The 23,748-nt window shown below is 42.8% G+C and overlaps 1 protein-coding gene across 1 annotated transcript in view; it reads right to left on the bottom strand.

The window, feature by feature from the left end:
• Positions 1 to 12,365, bottom strand: part of rasgef1ba (RasGEF domain family, member 1Ba) — a 124,351-nt gene extending 111,986 nt beyond the window's left edge. Inside the window, exon 1 of the mRNA XM_082556069.1 lies at positions 12,168 to 12,365. Coding sequence (XP_082412195.1) covers positions 12,168 to 12,236 — 69 coding nt within the window. The 5' untranslated portion in view covers positions 12,237 to 12,365. The remainder of the gene's footprint in view (positions 1 to 12,167) is intronic.
• Between the last annotated feature and the right edge of the window lie 11,383 nt (positions 12,366 to 23,748).

Genomic DNA, 23,748 nt, shown 5'->3' with positions numbered 1-23,748 from the left:
GCAGATGCCGGGAGAGGACAGAAAACTTTTAAGTGGCTGTCAGGTTTTATAGTTTGGATCAGATCATGTTTTCTCAGCTCGCTTTGCTTCGATAAGAGGCCTAAAACATTCCCGTGCGCAAAGTCATTTGAAACGCATTTGCAAGGAGTATATAATGTGTTTGGACTGACTGTGCACGTGACACCATCGCTTAAAGGAAATCACGGTTTTAACACAACCATAACAAAAAGTGAAAATGGAGACATAAAGGATAAGTCATCAGCACAGACTCACTTAGTGAGACGTGAGGCAGATATCGTGTTTCACTGCAGTGTCATTACTAAAGTGCATCACAGTGAAAGTTCCTTATGCACAAAGACAGACATGCATCATGTGGGGGAAGCGCAGAACTGATGCTGCGTCCCAAAACAAAGTCACAATGGCAAGTGTTTTCAACAAAGCAGGAGAAACTCCACAAACAGCAATAAATCACATACATCACTTAAAATACTAAAAGCTGCTCACACAACCGTGAAGACTCCGAGCAGTCGTTGCTGATGATTTTTACCAATAGCACATGAACTCGTTTACAACCTGTTCTATCAACAGTCTTCACCTGGATTGTGAAAAAGAGTACCAGCCACTGGCCCCACACCTGTGACCCGGTCATAGGACATAATATGAAAGATGAATATAGCTTCCAGGTCTGAAAAGTGAAGCCAATGGGGACGATTTTTTTCACGTCTATGGGAAAACATCCAGACCTTGATCCTGACCTCTGTACACACTCTCTGGGTAAGTTTATGGGCTCATTCAGACATTTTCTTCCTCTTATCCAGCTCAGAGTTGCAGCTGTGCTGGAGCCTATTTCACCTGTCACTGGTTGTAAGATGGAGTATAGGTCACCAATAGCAGGGCTAACGAGGAGATACAGACACCATTCACGTGTGCTCACGTTCACACCTACACACAATTTAGTATCATCAGTTACACTAACAAGCATCACAGCGGGAGGAAGACAAAGCACCGATGGAGAGCACACAGTCACGGGGAGAACATGAAAACTCCAGCAGAAAGGTGCAAAGGTGGCCAGGGATTCAAACTCCGGACCTTTAAGCCATGAATAAAATGTCAGAAAGGACGACAACACAATGCACACTTCTCGGTAAACGGCGTTGGTCAAGTTACTTGAAAAAGTAACTAGTTACTAATTACTGATTACTTCTCCAACAAAGTAATTCTGTTACTTTAATGATTACTTGTTTTCAAAAGTAATTAGTTACTTTATTACTTAGTTACTTTTTAAAAACATGATACACAACCTGAACTTATTTTTTCTGCATAATCCATCATATCAAACTAAATCAAATGAAAAAGTTTATTTTTAAAAATTGTTTCGTTCGTTTTAATCTTTTAACTTTATGCACATTGCATCAAGCAAAAAACTTTAATTATATGAAACTGTCTTTGACTTAAAGAATTTTAACATTTAAACCTATTTTCTGCATATTCCAGCAAATAAAATAAAAATTATCTTTTGTGTTTACACTCAATAGATGCAAAAAACAAATAAAATCAAAGATTCAGCAGCACTACGTCCTGTCGCTCTTAAATCTATTGTCACCTGTTTAGCAGGAGTGGGGCAGGTGGAGGTTTGCCCGGTGCTGCAGCGGTCATGTCAGTGGGGGGGATCCGGGGATTTCTCTGTGAATGTCACATTCCCGTGGCAGCGTGCAGATTTGAAGTTTAATTTCTCGCTGTAGAAAGACACGCAGAGTGAACAGCGGACGCTAATGTCTTTGTCCCTTTTTACGGAATCAAACTCAAAGTAATGTGAGTACTTCCACGCTTTAAACGCAGCATGGTCGTACTCTCTCCCGCACTCACACGTCTGTTGCTGCCACGGACGTCGCAAGCTCGTAAGTCATTGTCATGAGACACTCTCACAAGCAAAATCACGGTTTAGTAACGCAATAACGCAGTGTGCTTATGGGAAAGTAACAGTAATCAAATTACTTTTTGCAATAGTAATCTGATTACTTTACTCATTATTTGTCACGTTGTCCTCGTGCCCGTGCAGATTCTCTCCAAGACTCCAACAATCCAAGTTTCTCCTGCGATCCAAAAACTGTGGTGGGTTTTAGGCCCACGCACTTGCAGCAGAGATTCTTCATCTCAACACTTCACTTCCTGGTTAAATAACAGTTAAAGTGTATATGCACATCTTTGTTTCCTTATATGCGAGTCTGGTCAATAAGGTCAACTCACTGCAGAAGACAGTAATTCAGCTGAAGATAGCTTTATAGCGCCACGTCAGTCAAACCCAGCTGCTAATCAGCGAGGTCTTTTCCTGCGTGCCAGAGGAACGACTGTGTTTGATGAAGACTGTTATCAGAGAGCCTTCAGCTGCGTTTCCTCCCAATGTGCCAAACATAAGAGCGACCAGCTTTCCTATTATCCACAGCTATTTTTGATCAAGCACTGCCTGCCATGATGAAGCCCATCTGGAAGATATACTCCCACTAAAAGCTGATTGTTACCAGCTCCAAGAAAACTGTACCGAAATCAATTAAGAGAGGAAAAGAAAAATCATCCTACAAATTCTCCTCAAAATCTCGGCCCTCAAATGCTAATTTGACATATTGGCAGCCATTTAGAATATTACTGTTCAGTTAAGGGGCTATTATACCCTTTAAAAAGTGTATTATAAGATGTAATTGCTGCAACTGACAGGCCTCTTATGCTGCCACACAATGAAGTTGGCACTATTATTACTACTATTTTAGCCTGAATCTCTCCTCAGACAGTTATAGGTAAGGTGCTGCATATGGAAACCAGTGACATGGGAGTTTCCTCCAGCTGTTAATGGACAGCTGACATCAGCAGGTTTTTCCTAAATAATAATTAATACTAATCATCTAATTAACCATTGCAATCCTAAAGAGTTTACTCGCCTCATCTGCATCTCTTTCATCCTGTATTGATCCACATGCAGACTGAGAACTACACACTGATGAGAGGCAGCTCTGCATTTAGTGGACATTGAGCATCTTCTATCTTAGCCTCAGTGACTGCACGCTGCTCTCCAGGGGTCCATGACCTCAGCTAAGTGGTCAATCGTGTGTCTGAGGCCTGTGTATCACAGCAGATTCAGGAGGATAGCAAAGTAACCTTTGGTTTGTTTTTTTCAAATGTGGTCTCACCAGTAAGAGCTTGACAAAACTTCATCTCCCGACCAGAAATGGTCCAGAAAACAGTGCCACCTTTCTTGTAAGATCTCTTAGACTTTGGTGCAATGATGGTAATAGGACTGTTTTTAAAGACAACCTTTCACAAACTAAAAAACAGATGTCCTTCAAAATGATTAGCTATATGGCACTCTTCAACATTTTAATGCCTTATATTACTACTTGGCAGCATTTTTAATCACACACACAACCTGAGCACTGATGTTAGAATAAAGCCTTGATTATAATGTATTGTGGACGCAGACAGCTGCACACCAAGGCTGAGTCGTCACTCCTTTACCCTGTGCAGGTACAGGAACGACCCTGGTACTCACCGTCTGATGATGAATTTACATCACTGGTATGTTGAACTTGCTTGGCCAAAGTTAGTGAACCACCTAGCGACACACAGCATGTGAATACCTGGAGAAGCATTTCTCATCTTCTGTTAGGATTTTTACCCGTCTACTGCCATCTCCCCACTGCAACAAGCTAACCTTAACTGGACCAGTCTATCAGCTGAACACGGCTTGTATAAGTTCTGTCTCAGATGGATGAGCTCCCTTTGTGAATGAAAGAAAAATCTCACATTCATCCAGTCATCCACCACGACCGCTTGTCTCAAAATCAGCCAGTTATGCCATGCTGTATCTCGCTAATTCAGTAGCTAAACCTTTGTGAATTTTATAACCATAGTTGATAATTAGGTGAATCTAATCTGCATGCACTCTTCCCATTTTTTGCTAACTTACTACACTTGTGAGTGAGACACCCCCCACCCTTTCTTTAAAAACACTGACCATATAGTAGATGTACTTTGAACCCTTCATGTGTTCACTGATGCAATCTTGCCCCTCACACTGTGTATTTTTCCACAAACTTTCCTCTTCTTAAAACCACTTCTTCGTATTTCTCTGGATTTATACGTCTTGACATCTTTTCAAACCCACAGCGAGGCCCTGAGAGTACAGTGATGTTAATCTTTTTCTTTACCCTTTGAAAGATGAATTCTGCTTTAAAAACAAGCTGCCTAGCAAGAATAAAGCTTTATGCTGAAAGGCTGCAGAGAATAAAGAAAGCCAGAGAGAGAGAAAAGAGAGAGGAAGCCTGGCAGCAGAAACATCTCTTACGTGAGTGAATGACGACGTGGTAACTGTGAGACAAAGAATAAAGTACGAAATCTCACAAATGCACTGAAGAAGTACAAGGTAAAATAATAATGAAGGCAAAGTTTGCAGAAATAAAGCAATTTAATTCAATTCAATTTTATTTATATAGCGCCAAATCACAACAAAAGTTGCCCCAAGGCGCTTCATAGATACAGAGAAAAACCCAACAATCATATGACCCCCTATGAGCAAGCACTTTGGCAACAGTGGGAAGGAAAAACTCCCTTTTAACAGGAAGAAACCTCCGGCAGAACCAGGCTCAGGGAGGGGCGGGGCCATCTGCTGCGACCGGTTGGGGTGAGAGAAGGAAGACAGGATAAAAGACATGCTGTGGAAGAGAGACAGAGGTTAATAACAGATATGATTCAATACAGAGAGGTCTGTTAATACATAGTGAGCGAGAAAGGTGACTGGAAAGGAAAAACTCAATGCATCATGGGAATCCCCCGGCAGCCTATGTCTATTGCAGCATAACTAAGGGAGGATTCAGGGTCACCTGGTCCAGCCCTAACTATATGCTTTAGCAAAAAGGAAAGTTTTAAGCCTAATCTTGAAAGTAGAGATAGTGTCTGTCTCCTGAATCCAAACTGGAAGCTGGTTCCACAGAAGAGGGGCCTGAAAAAAAAAGGGAATTTAAAGGGAAAAAAGACCAAATACTTTATTTTTAGGGTTAAAAAAAAATACTTATTTTTTTCTAAACTTTCTGTGAAAATGTGAAACTTAACATCAGCCAATAAAGATAGCATCTATTCTGAGTATAGAAACATATTCGCTGAGTCACATATTCACTAATGTTCAGTTAGCCTTTAGCAGCTAATTAACCACATTAAAGAGCATCTGTCAGACTTTAAACAGCTGCAGCCTGATTTCGTTACTAATCTGTGAATAACTAAACATAACTCCACAAGCACAAAGTGTTACATAATAAAATATGTGATGTCATTTCTTAAAACAAGTACAGAAAAAAAAGAGGAGAACTTTACGTCTTCATCATTTACTTTCAGCCTATCAGTTGATATTGCTCTGGAAGCCATGAATAAAGTATTTATACTCACAATGTGCTTACGTTCTTCTATATAAAATATCTTGCTCGACTATTTTCCAAGAATCAAATTCATCCATCCATCCATCCATTTTCATCCGCTTTGTCCGGGGCCGGGTCGCGGGGGCAGCAGCCTAAGCAAAGAGGCCCAGACCTCCCTCTCCCCAGCCACCTCCTCCAGCTTATCCGGGGGAATACCAAGGCGTTCCCAGGCAAGCCGAGAGATATAATCTCTCCAGCGTGTCCTGGGTCTGCCCCGGGGCCTCCTCCCGGTGGGACATGCCTGGAACACCTCGCCCAGGAGGCGCCCAGGGGGCATCCTTGTCAGATGCCCGAACCACCTCAGCTGGCTCCTTTCGATGTGGAGCAGCAGCTGCTCTACTCTGAGCCCCTCCCGGATGGCCGAACTTCTCACCCTATCTCTAAGGGAGAGGCCAGCCACCCTTCGGAGGAAGCTCATTTCTGCCGCTTGTATCCGCGATCTCGTTCTTTCGGTCACTACCCACAGCTCGTGGCCATAGGTGAGGGTAGGGACGTAGATCGACCGGTAAATTGAGAGCTTCGCTTTTACACTCAGCTCCCTCTTCACCACGACGGACCGGTGCAGCGTCCGCATTACTGCAGCTGCAGCCCCAATCCGTCTGTCGATCTCCGGCTCCCTTCTCCCATCACTCGCGAACAAGACCCCGAGATACTTGAACTCCTCCACTTGGGGCAGGAACTCATCCCCGACCCGGAGTGGGCACTCCACCCTTTTCCGGCTGAGAACCATGGCCTCAGATTTGGAGGTGCTGATCCTCATTCCCGCTGCTTCACACTCGGCTGCGAACCGCTCCAGTGCGAGCTGGAGGCCCTCACCCGATGAAGCCAACAGAACAACATCATCTGCAAAAATCAGAGATGAGATTCTGAGGCCACCAAAGCGAAAGCCCTCCGCCACTTGGCTGCGCCTAGAAATCCTGTCCATAAAAATTATGAACAGAACCGGAGACAAAGGGCAGCCCTGGCGGAGCCCATCACCCACCGGGAACAAGTCCGACTTATTGCCGGCAATGCGAACCAAGCTCTTGCAACGGTTGTATAGGGATCGAATGGCCCGTAGCAATGGGCCAGACACCCCATATTCCCGCAACACCTCCCACAGGACACCCCGAGGGACACGGTCGAATGCCTTCTCCAAATCCACAAAACACATGTAGACTGGTTGGGCAAACTCCCATGCACCCTCAAGTATCCTGGAGAGGATAAAGAGCTGGTCCAGTGTTCCGCGACCAGGACGAAAACCGCATTGTTCCTCCTGTATCCGAGGTTCGACTAACGGACGAACTCTCCTTTCCAGCACCCTGGCATAGACTTTCCCAGGGAGGCTGAGGAGTGTGATCCCCCTGTAGTTGGAACACACCCTCCGGTCCCCTTTCTTGAAGATGGGGACCACCACCCCGGTCTGCCAGTCCACAGGTACTGCCCCTGATCTCCACGCAACATTGCAGAGGCGTGTCAACCAGGACAGCCCTACAATGTCCAGAGCCTTCAGGAACTCGGGGCGGACCTCATCAACACCAGGGGCTCTGCCACCAAGGAGTTGTTTAACTGCCTCAGTGACCTCGCCCCCGGAAATTGGCGGGTCATTCCCCTCATCCCCAGACTCTGCTTCCTCCTCGGAAGACGTGTCAGTGGGATTAAGGAGGTCCTCGAAGTATTCCTTCCACCGCCTGACAATTTTCTCAGTCGACGTCAGCAGCGCTCCGCCAGCACTATACACAGTGCAGGTAGAGCACCGCTTTCCCCTCCTGAGACGTCTGACGGTTTGCCAGAATCTCTTCGAGGCAGCCCGAAAGTCTTTTTCCATGGCCTCTCCGAACTCCTCCCACACCCGAGTTTTTGCTTCAGCCGCTGCCCGAGCCGCATTCCGCTTGGCCTGTCGATACCTGTCGGCTGCCTCCGGAGTCCCACAGGCTAACCAAGCCCGATAGGACTCCTTCTTCAGCCTGGTGGCTCCCTTCACCTCTGGTGTCCACCATTTGGTTCGGGGATTACCACCACGGCAGGCACCAACCACCTTGCGGCCGCAGCTCAATGCAGCAGCTTCGGCAATGGAGACGCTGAACATGGTCCATTCGGACTCAATGTCCCCAGTCTCCCTCAGAATGCTGTTGAAGCTCTGCCGGAGGTGTGCGTTGAAGATCTCGCGGACTGGGGCCTCTGCTAGACGTTCCCAGCACACCCTCACTACGCGTTTAGGTGCACCAGGTCTGTCCAGCGTCTTCCCCCGCCACCTGATCCAACTCACCACCAGGTGGTGATCAGTTGACAGCTCAGCCCCTCTCTTTACCCGAGTGTCCAGAACATATGGTCGCAGGTCTACTGATACGATTACAAAATCGATCATCGACCTACGGCCTAGAGCATCCTGGTGCCACGTGCACTTATGGAATCAAATTCAGGGCTCGCAAAATTTCAAATTCCCTGGTAGCCCTTCGGGCAGGGACTCTTCAGTTTTTGGTAGCCCAAAATAAATTTAAGTAGCCCGAATAAAAAAGAGAGCAATTTTTTGATTGATGTTTTGTTTCCTTTACAATATTATACATTAAAGTATAATATTGTATAATTATATAATATTAACTTCTTATCTTGTGCGCGTTTTTTATTTTGACAGCGAATGCGCACCTGCGGACCACTTATGTGCAGCCCTGGTTATTTAGCTCGTCATATTGCAGCTACAGAAATTCTTTTGTCCATGAAACCATAAAGCTGCACTTTCTTTTTGCCTTATAGTCTGATTTGTCATAACTTCTCCGTTTTGTGGTAAGCTTTTCTTTGGCTGTCACTTCTTCACCCTGACCTGTCTTATTTGGCTCAGCAGAACTAAAATATATATCTGTCTGTGAAGGTCATCGTAGTCAAATATATATCCTGCTGCTTTTACACACACACTCACATAAGCTCAGCGATTCTCTGCGCGATCAACCTCTCACATGTTTAAGCTGCGGGAGATTTCAATTGTCATGTTTGCATAGTAAGCTAACGATTGATAAGACGATGTCAGAGGAGTTGGTGCACAAATTATCATCACTCACCAATCAGTGCTGTCGCTCTCTATACACAGTTCGCACGATTGCAAAGTGAAAGCAAAAAACAAGCGCAAATTCAAACACGACTTCAATATGTCACATATTGACAGTGGCTCACCGATGCCAAAAGCATTGACATATATTTTTCCTTCCTACGATAGGCCGACGGGCAGAGCAGAGATAGATTTTGGTAGCCCGACTGGAAAAATCGCTAGCCCCGGGACGTGGAGCTAGCGATTTTGCGAGCCCTGAAATTTGTAGCTTGTGTGAGATTTTTAGCCCTCTTTGACTGACATCACCTGCTTTGAGAATATTTTTTTCTTTGCTTTAATTACACAAACTAAAAATTTCACTGTATTTTTATGTCAGTGGGGTAAAAAAAAAAAAAAAAAAAGTATTAAAAGCCTTGATTTGATCGTCTAATGCGGCTGCGACCTCTTTCTGCTCCGATCTCTGAGTGGAAGCTCTGTTGTGCTGCAGGGTCACAACGTGGGTTTTTCAGCTTTATTTCTAGGAAATGGACAGGAAGTGTGGAAGTTATTCACTGAGGTGAGCAGGTGTGTGAGCAAAGAGTGTGTCGGCGTGTCACACTTCAGGTCATTTCTACAGAAATTTCTTCTTCAGACACCTCAGGACGTCACAGGGCAGGTCTGCACTAACAGTCTCACCCCGGGGTGTTAAATTCACTTTGTACAACCCTGTGAATTTTGGAAGAAAAAAAAAAAACAGATAACTGACACACTGCCTTTGGGTTTAGAAGCAGTGGAGTCTTCAACTCAAAAACTGTTCAGTAGAAATGAACCTTAACACAACATACAGGTCAGCTTCAAACAGCCGATGTCTGAGATCTGTGAGCGGATTGCCGAGCACACAGTGTAGTGTCCTGTTTATGCTCGCCAGTGTAACTTGGCAGGAGAGACGTAGCTGTGTTGGTAACACAAGCGCACAAGCAGGTCACTCTTTTACAATTTCGCTTTTCAGTGCAGGAACACAGACATAACCAGACACTGACAGGGAGATGCTGTAGCCGCATGAAGAGCGAGGCCGTCTGAGGAAAACCTTCCTTTTTTGATTCTTCTACTCATACACCAGCCCTGATGTGGAGGTTTGTTCTGGGTATCAGTAGCTATTGTCCAGAAGCATACTGCAGCACTTCAGCCACACCTAAAGCACCAGCATAACAGCCAATGTGGTGACCATAAACTGAGCTCAAACAGTCATAGTGGGTTTTGGCAGGTAAGGCTTTTGATTTTTATAGATGACATATGGACTGGTTCTTATAAAGTGCTTTACAACATGCCTCATTCACCTGGTCACACTTTTTGCTGTGCTTAAGTGCTTTTTATCAAACATTCACACATTTGACCCATCAGAGAGAAACTTGGTGTTCAGGATCTTGCCCAAGGATGCTTAAGCATGAAGGCACAGAGACCCCAGGCTCATTCCTAAAACTGTATGAATGCACTTCATATTCATACCTCACATTCCCTACACCGTGCTTCTCCACCGCTTCATGCTGTCCAACTAGAGCTCTTCAGATTGTAAAGCAGTAAGTGCATGCTGCCTGATAGGAACAGTCTACAGTGCATGTATTCAACAAATTCATGGTATAAAGGTGAAATTAGAAATAAGGCTTTAACCGTCCATGGATCTAATCTTTGTCCCCTGTAAAGCCGTACAGAGGTCATCATTTCATTTTCCCAGAAGTCACGATGACGATCCCCTGACACATTTCTGGGATTACTTTAATATTTTTTCTTACACAGTTCATGTTAGACAGATTGAGATGATGCCCGATGGATTAGCAATCCCATGGCGGTTGTGGATTACAGTTGACGTGTGTGCGTGCGGGACGAGAATCAGAAATTGTTATTAATTTAGAGCTTGTATGATGCAGTAACCGTCAGGTCCCAAAGACACAAATCGCATCTACTGAGATGAATTGTATTTCCTTTGAAAACATTTTCATCAGTGGAATCAGACACAAGTATTACATTATTAAATAACATCATGCAATCTGAACTGGTGTTACCATTCATGCACACAACAATCTGTAACATAGAAAACAAAATGACATCATCGTTACAGAGCTGGAAATTCTGTTTCAGTGGGCTAACACATCCTTTGTCAAGTATCCAGAGACTGGTATGTTAAACAGAAGCGTCATGCTTTGGGGTATCTTTTATTTAGGGTTCAACAAATGTACTGCTGTGTCTGCACTGATCATTTGTTTGTGATTAATCTTTATGGGACCCATGTGCCATACTCTACGTCAATGTCCCTGATGTGGTTTTCCCCACATGGAAACCATCAGCCCAGCTTCAGTAGCCGTTTTCTTTCAGATCTGTGATTTTAAAATGTTCGTTTAATTTTTATGAGCAGTGTAATAATATTTAAAAAGGCTAAAGCTAACAGTGAAACTAATAAAGACTCAAGCAAAACAAAATATTTTGCAACGATAAAAACTAAGATGAAATTATAATGATCACTAAAGTGACAGCAGGTCATGAGTTAGAGAGTTTGCATAGTTCAGAGGAAGATGACAACATGGCAGTAGTTTCTGACTTCAGTGTGATCAAGTCAACTTGAACGGTAATGAAAGGTGTGTGTGAGCAGCTCACAGGTGCTCCTGTGTGTCTCCTGTTTACAGCCTGACTGTAAATAATAATCTCTCACACTGAGCTGAAATGACATCACTGCAAATAAACTTTGTAAATAACATAAATACATTTGTGCATTGTTTTAATTGTATTTAAGACCATCTCATTTACTATCTTACAATGAATTCAGGAAATGTGTCACATTATATTTTGCATTGTTAACATAAAAATAATGAGTCCCAGTCTCTTCCCAACAGTTGAGGAGAGACTTGTTAATAAATGAACACTGGTATCGGATTGGTATTCAGATCCGACAGATGTTAAAATCCAAGCTATCAAACTGCAACTGGAACACGGTGGATCGGTGCAACCTTGCTCTGCACATGGCAACTAGTGACTAATAACCAACAACTCTTCTTTCTACAAAATAATGACAACAGCAGTGAAAAGGAGCAAAACTCAGCCAAGCAAGTACAGCACGTGTGTGTGTGTGTGTGTGTGTGTGTGTGTGTGTGTGTGTGTGTGTGTGTGTCAGCGTGCACACAGCGTGTGGCACACTGACCCAAATGCAATCGAGTCTAAGCCATTTCGTACAAGACACCCCTTCATGGCACCACATTCGCCACGGTGTCAATAATCATACTCTTGTAAAATTATTTTCATAAGTAAAATCGCAGAAAAAATTATTTGTATGACACTCATGAGCTGATATTCTGGGACTACTACAGTATCCATCCATGAGCGTAAAGGCGCAAATGATGCGTATTAATCCACACTGGGCAATTCGCACTGTCACTGAAAGAAAGAGGTGTGTGTGGAATGCAGAGCGGCGTAAAACCCGCAGGGACCACTGTTAATGAAGTATTTTACGGCATAGCAACTGTCAATCATTCTGATGAACAAAGCCTCGGCCTCTTGTTGCCATAGAGAATCCACGGAGTGCCACTGAGTCTGTGCCCTACATTTGTATCCACGAATGCAAACTCATTGTCACTCTTCCAATTACATTTAAGCATTACATTTAATCGTTCAAGAAAACACAATGATCATAGAGGTTTAAGTCATTAAAGCCTCCTTACCTCGAACAAAGGAGGGGTGCCCTTGTCGGGAAGTGTGCATCCCAGTAATTCAGCCAAGAACTTTGCCATAGAGATGAAAAGTGTGCCACTCAAATATTCCCGAAACGAATCAACAGGCGAGTCCTCTTTCTGCCCGCTTTGTGAACTTATTTGTGGCGTTCAAGGACCCTGCGAGCATCCCTCGCTTCTTCACCTACAGCAGTCCGAGACGTACCGCTGGATGAGAGGGGCTAAATTCCGCTTGACAGCTTACAGCGCAGGGCAGCCGCTGGATGTGGAGCTTAGAGCCTTTTAGCTTTCGTCTCCAAGATCCTCTTTCAGTGTCGGTGAGTGGACTCACCATCAGCAAGCAGCTGTGTGGAAAGCTGCAGGTGGGGCAGGACTGAGGGGGTGTGGGCGGGCCAACGAGCCGTCAGGTGGTTTTCATGGACCGGGGTTTTCCCCAGTTCAGGAAAACTCGAGCTGAGAGATGAAATGAAGGTTAGATCAGCAGTTTGTCTCACTTCGGTTTGGTTTAACGTGTTTCAAATCAATAACTGTTAAAGACTGATCCATGATGGTTATAGTCGATATTTCAAAGGCTGCCACTGCCCAAGTTTGAGCTTGGAATCTACATCACAGCTAAAACATTAAAAAAAAATCTGTTTCAAAGGAAGAATCCAAATCTCCCGAAGTACTCCAGAAACATCTGGTCAACTTTCCAAGTAATTATTTTCTGCACTGTGTCCAAAGGCGTTTCCCGGTTTCTTTGTTGTTGTTTTTTCAAGTGGTACAGCAAGTCAGAATGTGTTCAGAAACAAATGCAGTGTAGAAAATTGACATTGACCAAAAATGATTGTGAGAATTTAAACTACTCTAAATGACTTGTTAATCAGTCAAAAATAGATCAAACATATCTCTCATGAATGGTATGGAGTCACTCTGAGTCAGAAAGAACATTCCCATCACAAAGTAGAAGCTCCAATCAGTTTCAGTGACAGACAAGAGGAGAGATAAAATTGTACGAAGTATAACATTGAAGTTCTATAAACATAGTTTAAGTGACCAAAAAGAACAGGATTGATTATAATGTGGATACAATTAAAAGTTCATTCAAAAAAGGACATTTCTTTATTTTGTGTATAATCATGTTCACTACAGTCTATTTACTAATATAAGGTATTAGACATAAAATACCACATGTCTGGGTGTACCCTGGCTCACAACACAACCCTGAACTGGATAAGCAGAAGATGGATGGATGGATGGAAAGTATAACCGTAGAGTGGAAATGGTTTAAAATGTCAATGTTTTTGTCTTTCATCAATCACTGGAGTATTTCTATAAAACATCACAGCCTTACCTCACTGCATTTTTCCATTAGGGGTTAACAAATCATTTGTAATGCTAGCAGTCTATCAAACATGCAAAATTATCAAATTAAACCATCACCAGTGGTTGTAGGTCAGCGTGTTGCAGACTGTTTAGTGACTATTAACAGGCTCGTGGGAACTAGATTGTAAAAACCACAGGACCAACTGAAGATGCTGTGAGCAGGAGGAGAGAGTTTAGCATTCCCAGATTATTTCCCCTCAGTTTCATGCATATGTTTGTCTCCTACTGCTAAAATGAGTTTTGTAATATTCATCAAAAACTCAGAATTATTATTATTTTCAATTTTTTATTAATTTTTTCACAGTTTCAGGTGCATCTAAAGAGATGATTCAAGTCCAGGGTCATTAAAGTTTCAGCATTAATATGACAATAAATACTTGGGCTTATATTTATGGTCGTTTTACACTTGATCCTCACAGGAGTGAATGAGGAGAGAAAACAGGAGGACACAGAGCCAGGATCATGTGCCACAAAGAGGACATCTTATTCTGTAAACCACGGCAAGAAAGGCAAAGGTCACGTAGCAAATATTCTTTACCAAGTGAGAGAACGTCACTTGAAATTCATCTTTTTCTTAGAATAAATGTCAGTCTCTCGCTTAAATCACCTTGAGAAAGCGGGGCTTCTCTTAAATGCAGCAGGCGTCTGTTCTTAGCACGCTCGCGCACTGCAGGTATGCTCTTATTCTGTCAAACATTTTTCCTTTGCTCCTCCACCCCCATTTCACATCTCTCAAGGTTTGTCCTCTGTAGTCTGAGGTTTTTATGTGTTTGGTTTGCAGTTGAGAGGTCAAAGTTGAGAGTTTATCATGTTAAGCCGACAAGGATAGACAGGTAAAGTTCCACAGAGCAGGGATTATTTCCAGGCAAGTAGCTTAACAGTTCAGAATGTTCATTTTTTGTCTTATAGTGACCCTTAGTGCAAGCCCTCAGTGTAATGGATGTCTCGTTATGATGGGATGCATGAACAAAGTCTCTGTGGAGCCTGTGGAAGTACAATGTCCTCTGTCTAATTATGGAGCTGAGTGTTGTGGCTCTACGGTGTTTCACAAGGGCAACCAGACGAAATGCCCTGAGTTATCATCAGAGTTTATTTGAGGGGACTTTTGAAATGCTGTCTGAGATCAAAACCTAAGAACTCAATGGTGATGCCTTCTGTAATGTGTCCTCACTGCTCACTCAAGTGATCAAGTGACATTTCTGGTCTCATAATAAATCCAATAACACTGTTGTAGCTCTTCAGTCCTGAAGCTCACCCTCATCCTCCTGGGTCCAAGGATCCAAGGGTCAACTTCCTTGGATCCAGGGTGTTCACGTTGTTCCTTCGGATCTAGATTTGGATTCTAAATGACTGATTATTTGGTATTCTTAGTGGTTTTTGGTTTTTAGATCCGGGACACGCTGGAGAGATTACATCTATCGGCTGGCCTGGGAAAAGCTTGATGTTTCCCCGGAATAAACTGGAGGAGGTGGCGAGACGGAGGTCTGAGCCTCCCTGCTGCTGCCCCCACGACCCAACGTCAGCTAAGCAGAAGAAAATGCCTTTTATTTGTTACTTTAGATTTTAACTTTTATTGTGGTTTTCAGCGTGTATCGTTCATAATGCACGGCACAACGGGCCACACTTTTCAGTCGCACTTTATCCGTTTTTCAGTTGATTTGTCATATTTTAGTAATATGTGAGCATCTTTTGCAGTAACATGTTTTCATATCATGTTTAACATCGGTTTGTTTTTTCTTCTTCGTTGTCTTTCTTGAGTGTAACGAGTGAATAATGCGATGTGCCGCACGTTCAAGCGGCACGATTTATTATTGAAGAACATAACGGTTTGAAATGCCTTTGTTATTAGTTTTTTTCATTAAACAGTTCTCAAATGTAACTTAATATCCCAGTGTTTCTTAGTTTTAGTCGGTTAGTCGACTAGGAAATTAGTGGACAGGAACGTCTGTAGTTTTTAGCTTGTTTATTGTTTACATTTTCGTTCTGATGTATACTCCAGTTCGTGTTTGTAGTGATTTTGTTCCCAGAGTGGTTTCAGTTTCCATCTACTGTGTCAGTAGATGTTAAACCTTATTGTGTCTGTTTCTCTGTTTGCCTATTGATTTGACTGTTTAATAGCTGTCGTCTGTGTCTTGGATTTAGTTTAATTTCCCCTTGAATCATCTCCTTGATTCTATGCACCTGTGTTTTTTCCAGCTGTGTCCACTTTCAACTAGCTCTGTGTACATTCATAGTGATGTCTTCCCCCTTTTTTTGTCAGAGTGTGTGTAATCCTCCCTCTGTGCTCCTGCTCATGTGTTTTTGTGGATTTGTGTTTGCCTTGCTTTCTGGGCTTTTTGTATCATGGATTTTGTAAACACTTTGTTAAATACAGTCTACCTCCAGAGTATCTATTTGGATCATAAATCACAAAACACGACACCCTCCTTTTAAAGTCTTAATTTGTTCTTATTAATTTCCTCCTAATTTAAAAACAAGAAAAGAAGAAAAGTGTTTTGTTTAGATATTTGAACTCCTTCTATACACAAAGTTTGATTTGCACAGACTGTTTTCTATTTAAAAGCAGGTGTGGTCTAGTTCAGTCGTCTGCCTGCACAGCTGCAGAGTGCTCCATGTGTACCCTACCGCTTGCTTTCTTGTCCATTTGTATTTCCTGTAACGAGGTCCTGCTCACCTTGTAGCAGCGTCACTAAGGAAAATTACGCTCCAATTAGTGCCGTCATTTTTTCCAATTACACTGACTGTGATTAAGATTTTTGTCTTTCTTCACACTCTCTGCATTGTGTTACTGTTTCTGTCTCCATAACACTGAAGTAATTGGTGGCCCTGTAATAGCCTTCATCTATCAGATCTGTCTAGAGGCAATCTCAGCCACCCATTAAGGGACCGTTAGCACTGAGCCAAATGACTCGGACATTTCCACATAGATTACAATCCAGTCTAAACATACATACTGCACATGCTGGGGACAGGGTTCACTCTGTTCTCATTTAAACTCGTCATTTAAGCACCACTTAAGTGGTAACTTGTCAGAACGTCTCGGTGTAGGAGAAGAGAGCAGATGATAATTTTAGTGAAAAAGCACATACAGGACACAACGGGACTCTGCTCACCTGGAGGTTTTAGTTTGTTTTAAATCATTCATTTCCAAAATCGAGAAACGAATCCAAACAGCTTAAAAAGAACTTTCACGTTTTCCAGCAAATTTCTTTGGAATTATAAAAGAGTGACATTACTCACTGATTAATGAAAAGACATTATGAACCTGTAAGATTATTCTGGAAGACCATGCCAAAGATCTGGAGACAAATGGGGGATAACAAAAATAATACAATGCGCTGTGAACTTCTAAAAACAAACTGGATGAATTATAATGACATTGAGGTATCAGCAGCTATTGTTTGGAGCAGGACTGATGTGCAGATATGGCCAAATGTTTTGCTACACATTCTAGAGATAGTAATTTAAAAATTGGACTCATTACAATGTAATTACAGCAGTTCAAACTGGCATTGTTGTTATCAACAAAGTCAAAATCAGCCAATAAAATGGCAGGTTTGCATTCGTGTGATTCAAATGACTTTGATGTGACTACCTGCTGTTCCACCTGCTGCCTTGGCTGAACAACACTACAGTACACAAACACACACACATACAAACCTCCCACACACCGAAAACCAATTAGTCCATTTTTGAGATGAGTAAGGCGGATTCATCAGCTAACCTCCAACACAAAAGCACCGAAGCGACAGCATGAAACAAATGGCGCAATCAGCCTGCGTGAACCGTGGCGCTCATTGACACCCCACTGCTGTACGTGATGTTAATAATGCTGTTTAATGATATGCTCCGCGTTGGCTGGCAAACGTAGCTCCATATGTTGTTACGGCTGTGGGGTGCAGAGAAACTACATGAGCTGCACAGCTTCAGAGCATGGCCCCTGCTGGGATAAACAAATACATGTTCATATGTGTGTGTGTGTTTCTGTGCATGTGTTGGCAGGCAATACTCTCTGGAGTACTGCCTTTGACGCGTCTCCTGCTTTGTTTGTGTTTTCTTCTGTGGTGAAGGGAAAATGCAGCGGACGTGCTTCAAGCATGTCAGAAGTTCTCTTCTGAGAAAATCCTTCTCAACCATCAGTGATATGCTTGCTCAAAGTTTCAAGGGGTGATGCATCTTTTTCATTTCTTGCATGCGGTTTTGGTGCACTCATACTCAGATCCAGATGTGGAGTCCAAACTAAAGTGTTCATGAAGAGTATTGCCACTAAAAGCCAGCAGATTGCTGCATCTGCCCAAACACTCACCATTTACTCTCTGAGCTGGAATGAAACTGGAAAAACTGCAGGTTAAATCAGAAACGTAGAATGTTTGCGTTTAAATTAAAAGCTGTCTTACTTCAGAAATCAACTTTTTCTGAAATTGAACTGCTCCATTCCTGTTGTTTTTTCTTGAACTTCACAGTTTTGTGCAGTAGTTTAAGTGCTCGCAGGCAAGTCTGCATTTTCCATGCAAACAGCAACCAAAGCAACTTGCTAGCGACCAAAGTAATTACAGGGAGGTTTTCTTTGGAGCACCTTGTAGGTCTTTGCGACCAACTTAATTCACACCAGTGACTGCCAGAAACCTTCTTACCCACCAATCAGTAATGTCACATTTGTCCCTTGATCAGCGAATGTCGCTCCTTGGTCTGTGTGACTGCGCAGCTTTTGTAAATTTTAAATGATTTTAAATGATAAGATCGCCTTTTCTGACACCCCCATAGTGCAGCTTGTTAAATTTATCATCCATGATGGTAACGCAGCTCATGAGGTAAGATTTGTCATTAGGACTGAGGAGTTTTATGTGTCCCCTGTGAGTAGCCGGCTGAGTTAAACATCTAGCTATATATGTGTGAAATGAGTTTAATGCTAATTATAGTCAGTGAAATGTGTTGATGCTGCAGGACTTGTGGTTTTACAGCCTTGCAGTGCCGGCACTGAGCAAATAAGAACAAAGACACAAGCTGAGTCTACACATAAACACAAACGGGGGCCTGAAGCTCTATCCTCTCCTGTAATGTACATTCAGTTGCCCTCCCAACCCCCAAACCAATTTCCTTTTTTTATTTAGTTATCTACTTGTTCCATTATTCATGTTAATGTGCCTTGCATTTGGCTGTGTATTAATGTCAGTGCACATTGCTTATTTGACACAGAGCTTCAAAATAAATTAACTTTAATGTGAGCGTGTATCTAATGTGAATGGATGGTGTTAATTCTCACAGGCTCTAATGCTCTTTTCTTTTAACAAAAGGTACGTGTATTTAAATAAAAGAAAGTGCGTAAATTCGGGTTTCTGTGTCTCTTAAGGCAAACTGAGTCTGCCCACTTAAACTGACGTGATGAATTGTGTTTATAAAATAAATAAATAAATATCTTTAAGTTTGGACGAGTCTTGTTTGAAGAAAAATTACCCTCTCTGTGTTTTCTGAACAGTTTAGGGTTTTTATATATTATTCTTTTACAAGCTAGGATTAAAATGCCAAGAGCTGGTGTGACAAAGGAAGTGGATGCACTTGGAAATAAGACACACAGTAATGATGTTATAGCTGCAGCTTCACCACATCTTTTGCAGCTTTATACAAGCCGACATCTCATTGGTTAGGGAAGCCCTGTTTTATATTCTCATCCTGAACATTTTTCCCTTTGCCTTATGGACATAAGGGAGAGACTCTATTAGTTTAGTATTTAGTTTAGTACTAGTAAAATGTAGCTGTGACCATAAACTCATCTGGGAAGTGTTTGTGGATGTCATAAAATCAATGACCAATAATTTCATTTTCTAACTAATTTGCAGTTAGACACTTATTTTGTGCAACTAGAGGCGTCGCCACCTGCTGGCCATTAGAAAGAATGTGGGTAAAAGGCTTCAGTTTCAAGAACTGGATGGTACTAAGCTTAGAGATCAGGTGACCCTGAACCCTCCCTTAGTTACGCGGCAATAGGCCCATGATGCACTGAGTGTTTCTTTTAACTCTGGTCTCTTCACTCTCTATGTTTATACACCACGTTGCATGGCTTTTGTGCTGTGCCCTCACCCCCAACCAGTAGTGACAGAAGGCTGCCCTCCCTGAGTCTGAGGGTTTTTTCCTGTTAAAGGGGAGTTTTTCCTTCCCACTTTCACCAAAGCACTTGCTCATAGGGGGTCATATGGTATTTGGGCTTTTCTCTGTATTATTGTAGGATCTTTACCTTACAGCATAAAGCACCTTGAGATGACTGTTTTTGTGATTTGCTGCTACATAAATCCCATTTGAACTGACTTGGACTGAATACCTTTTGTCTCTGACTTTATTGTTCTGAGCTTAGCACCCTCTGCACAGAGTAATACACATACCATACATATATTGGTTATAATCTAAGGGCAGAAGGATGATCTTCTTACTATGTTGGTCTTTCTCCATGGAATAGATCCCATTTGCTCTTTTAATTTCAATGCATTAACTTTCATTTTAGCAGGGAGTTAAACACCAGAGTACAACATTACTCTCGTGTGTTATTTTTTTGGCAAATAGAGAAAGCAGAACTCCCAGAGAAGGCTCCACACAGACAGGAAACACTGAGCCGCTATGGTACCGGAGCACAATGCTGGGATCAATATTTTTAGGTTCACAAAAACAAGATCTGACTGAACCAATTTGGTGGTGGAAACAACATCCATGCTGGTGGTCTGCCTCATAACTATGGTGGAGTCTTTGCTATGGAACCGTGATTATTTTTACACTAGTAGGTGTTATTTCAAAGAGCTAAAATTTGTTGATATTTTTAAAAATGTAATAACAGTTTACATTATTTGTAGCTAGTTTGGATAATTAAGCAGAACTGCTTGTCTTGTCTCACAAAGAGAATAAATGGCTTGCAGACATGAACATCCTGGCTCTCCACCCTTTCCTTCCACAGAGCAGCTGATTTGTAAAACATTCATATAGAAATAACAGAAATCAGTGCTGCAGCGGTGAAAATAGGAGCTAGTTTGTAAAACAAAAATAAAATTGTAATAAATATGAAATAGAGGCCTAATGAAGACAATGATCAGTATGACAAGTGTGCTCACACATGCACACACCCTGACACACTGACACTGCCTTTGCTCTCTCACACAGCCCTCCTTCTGTTCACTGCAGCAGCAGCTTAATGTTGCATCAAAGACCCAGCCGTTCACAGAGGAGCCTCTAATGGAGTTTTTTTTTCTTCAGCATTAATGCAACGTGCCAAGCTGCCGCTCCATCATTAACCCTGTAAACTACTTCACAACTCCTGAGTGTACCAAGACGAAAGAGACAGCAGAAAATAATAGAGAAGAAATATAGACAGAGACAGAGGAGAGGAGACCAGCCACCGTGACCGGCTGCACTCTCTGCACTGCAGTACAACACAGGGTGTGATTTATCCATCAGCTGGCCAGGGGGGAACTAAGCGTCACCATTAGCAAATGAGCCCTAATTCACCCAGACTGCAGAGAATGTGCTTCCTCTCTCTTAGTTTTTGACTCGCACCCCAAAGCCAAGTGCCAGCGCTGCTCTCTCTGAAGCCAAGTTGATGACTGCAGATCCCTGAAGAGATATGTTTATATTTAAATGGCAAAATCCTGGCCTCCTGTGTCAACTGACAGTAATATGTGAAAGTCTGTGGGAGCTGGGAGGAGGCTGGGGTAGAGTACTGGTACTAATCATGGTTTCTTTCAGCAGCACGAAAGAAAGCCCAACGATGATACCTGTACAGTAATTATGTCCTACAGTACAGTATCAAAGATATATGTGGCCATTTAAAAAGGAAGGATTATTGGTTCTTTCTGTCCAGCGTAGAGCATCTGTTCACTCATTTGCACATAAACATCTGCAAGTGAAAATTGCAAAGGTTGATGGAAGCAGGGCAGCACTGCACACGGGCAGAATAGCAGCCAAATTTAAATCAGGTATGGGTTATAGTTCTTTCTTTACGAGAGGATTTTTTGGACCATTTTGATCACACCTTAGAATTTCTAGAAGTCCAGACTGGGCAGTTTGGGCTCTTCAAAACTGCAATGCCTGAAATGGCATTTATGGTTAAAGCCAAAATATTCTCCCACAGGATGCACAGAGAAAAGCTCAAGGCGCTGTAACACAACCATTTTTAAATGTCCAGTCACATCATTCACAAAAAAAACATCAATATCAATAGTGTGTTTAATATGCATTAAGAAGGACAGTGAAGAAAACATGAGGGCTTTTATAAAAGCTAAAAGTGCAGAGAAGGATCCAAATGTTTGTAAAAAGCAGTTGAATAAAACAAGAGTGACAGAGAAAAACCAAAAGGTCACTGTCAAGGCGACCTGCGGATAGCAGAGCTGGACCAAAAGGAGGAATCAGAAACATGAGGGATAAACTAAAAGGTATCAAAGAACAAACTACAAAATAAAGTGAGCCAAAGAAAATAAAACCACACGTTCAAATCAACAGGGAAAACATGATACAAGGGAGGACTCAAATAATATCCACACACAGGAGAGATGGGAAACACCAAGGGACACAAATCTGACTAATGAGACAAGAGAGGCAACGCACACAGGACTAGGAACTATCACAATAAAACAGGAAGTAGCAAGCACAGAGACCAGGACTGAGACATGAAATTGACAGAACTAAGCAGGGACATGACTGGGGAGACAGAACTGAGTTCCACTAGAGATGCTGAGGACAAACACATGGACGGGACTAACATATTCAAACAAGGTTTGAACTCCAGACTGAGACAGAGTCCAGCCCCTCTCCAGGAGACTGGTTCCAGAGCTCAAGCCATGCGTAGAGGTGAGCCCGACTATATCTAGCCGGTACCTCTCAACCTCACGCACTAACTCAGGCTCCTTCCCCACCAGAGAGGTGACATTCCATGTCCTTATTGCCAGTCTTGGCAGCCGGGTATCAGTCCGCCAGGGCCTCCGCTCCTGGCCGCCACCCGGCACACAATGCACCCAACCCCTATGGCGCCTCCTGCGGGTGGTGGGCCTGCGGGAGGATGGGCCCATGTCTCCTCTTCGGGCTGTGCCATGGGCCCCATGGACTAAGGCCCGGCCACCAGACACTCGCCCTCGGGCACCCTCCCCGGGCCTGGCTCCAGGGCGGGGCCCCGGTAACCCTATCCCGGGCAGGGTAAACTGTTCCCTCGATGTTCTTTTCATAAGGGTCTTCTGAACAAGAAACCATGAACAAGAAATATAGATAAGAAAACTTAAAAGCACTAGAAAATACTAAAATCAAGACTAAACAATAAAGAGCTTGAACTTAAGTCATCTCTTAAATCCAGAAATAAGAATCACGAGTCAAAGACGTGGAACCATGACATGAGAACTGCTCAACCAGTGAGGAAGGTGTGAAGGAAGACAACAAGTAAAACTATCCGGCATGCACAACAACCTAACTGATCATCAGGATGTTAGAGACATGAAAGATGCTTAAATCAAATTCAAAATGCTGAATGGATGTTTTATTTGATTTATTTCTATTGTTTATTATGTACCATTTGACATTTTCTGATATCTGTGAGAAGAAGAAAGGCTGATCAGGACCTCAGATGTTGTATTTTAGAGATGAAATCAAGGAAACACTGTATCACGCACACACACTTTCCCTTTTCATGAAATTTGCATCGAAGGGATCTTGGGTCTTGATTAAAAATTCCCATCCTGGGCTGGTGTCTCCCTGTGCGTGAGATACAGGCAATTTTTCGGGTAGTGGAATGAATTTTGATTCATTCCATGCATCGAGTGAAACCAGATGGATCCCTCCTCTACATCCTATTCCCCGCTGGCCTGCTGAATGACAAGCATGAACACAGGCACATACACAAACCACGAAACACGTCAAACCGAATGTTATCAGGACTGGCTGGACGCAAGAAGACTGTTATTAGAGCTTACATACACACACAGATGCAGACACATACATTTCATCTCCCAACACATCTGATGTGAGATTTATGCTTTCAGCTATCTCGTGTCAGAAAGGAAATGGAAATGGAAATGTCAGATACTGGCGTAAACACTGAATTCTCACTTCTGTTTGGTTTTGTGGATTTTCGCTCAAGTCTTCGTGGCCACCAGCGTTCGACCGTAACACAAACATCAAATGTTCTTCAGTCACTCCATCATTCACACTACTGCATGATCCTGACAATAGATATGAAACAAAA

This window comes from Aulonocara stuartgranti (genome assembly GCF_965226115.1).
Source record: "Aulonocara stuartgranti genome assembly, chromosome: 12".
NCBI lineage: Eukaryota > Metazoa > Chordata > Actinopteri > Cichliformes > Cichlidae > Aulonocara > Aulonocara stuartgranti.
The sequence above is the reverse complement of the archived record's forward strand: the minus strand, read 5'-3'. Positions and strand labels throughout refer to the sequence as shown.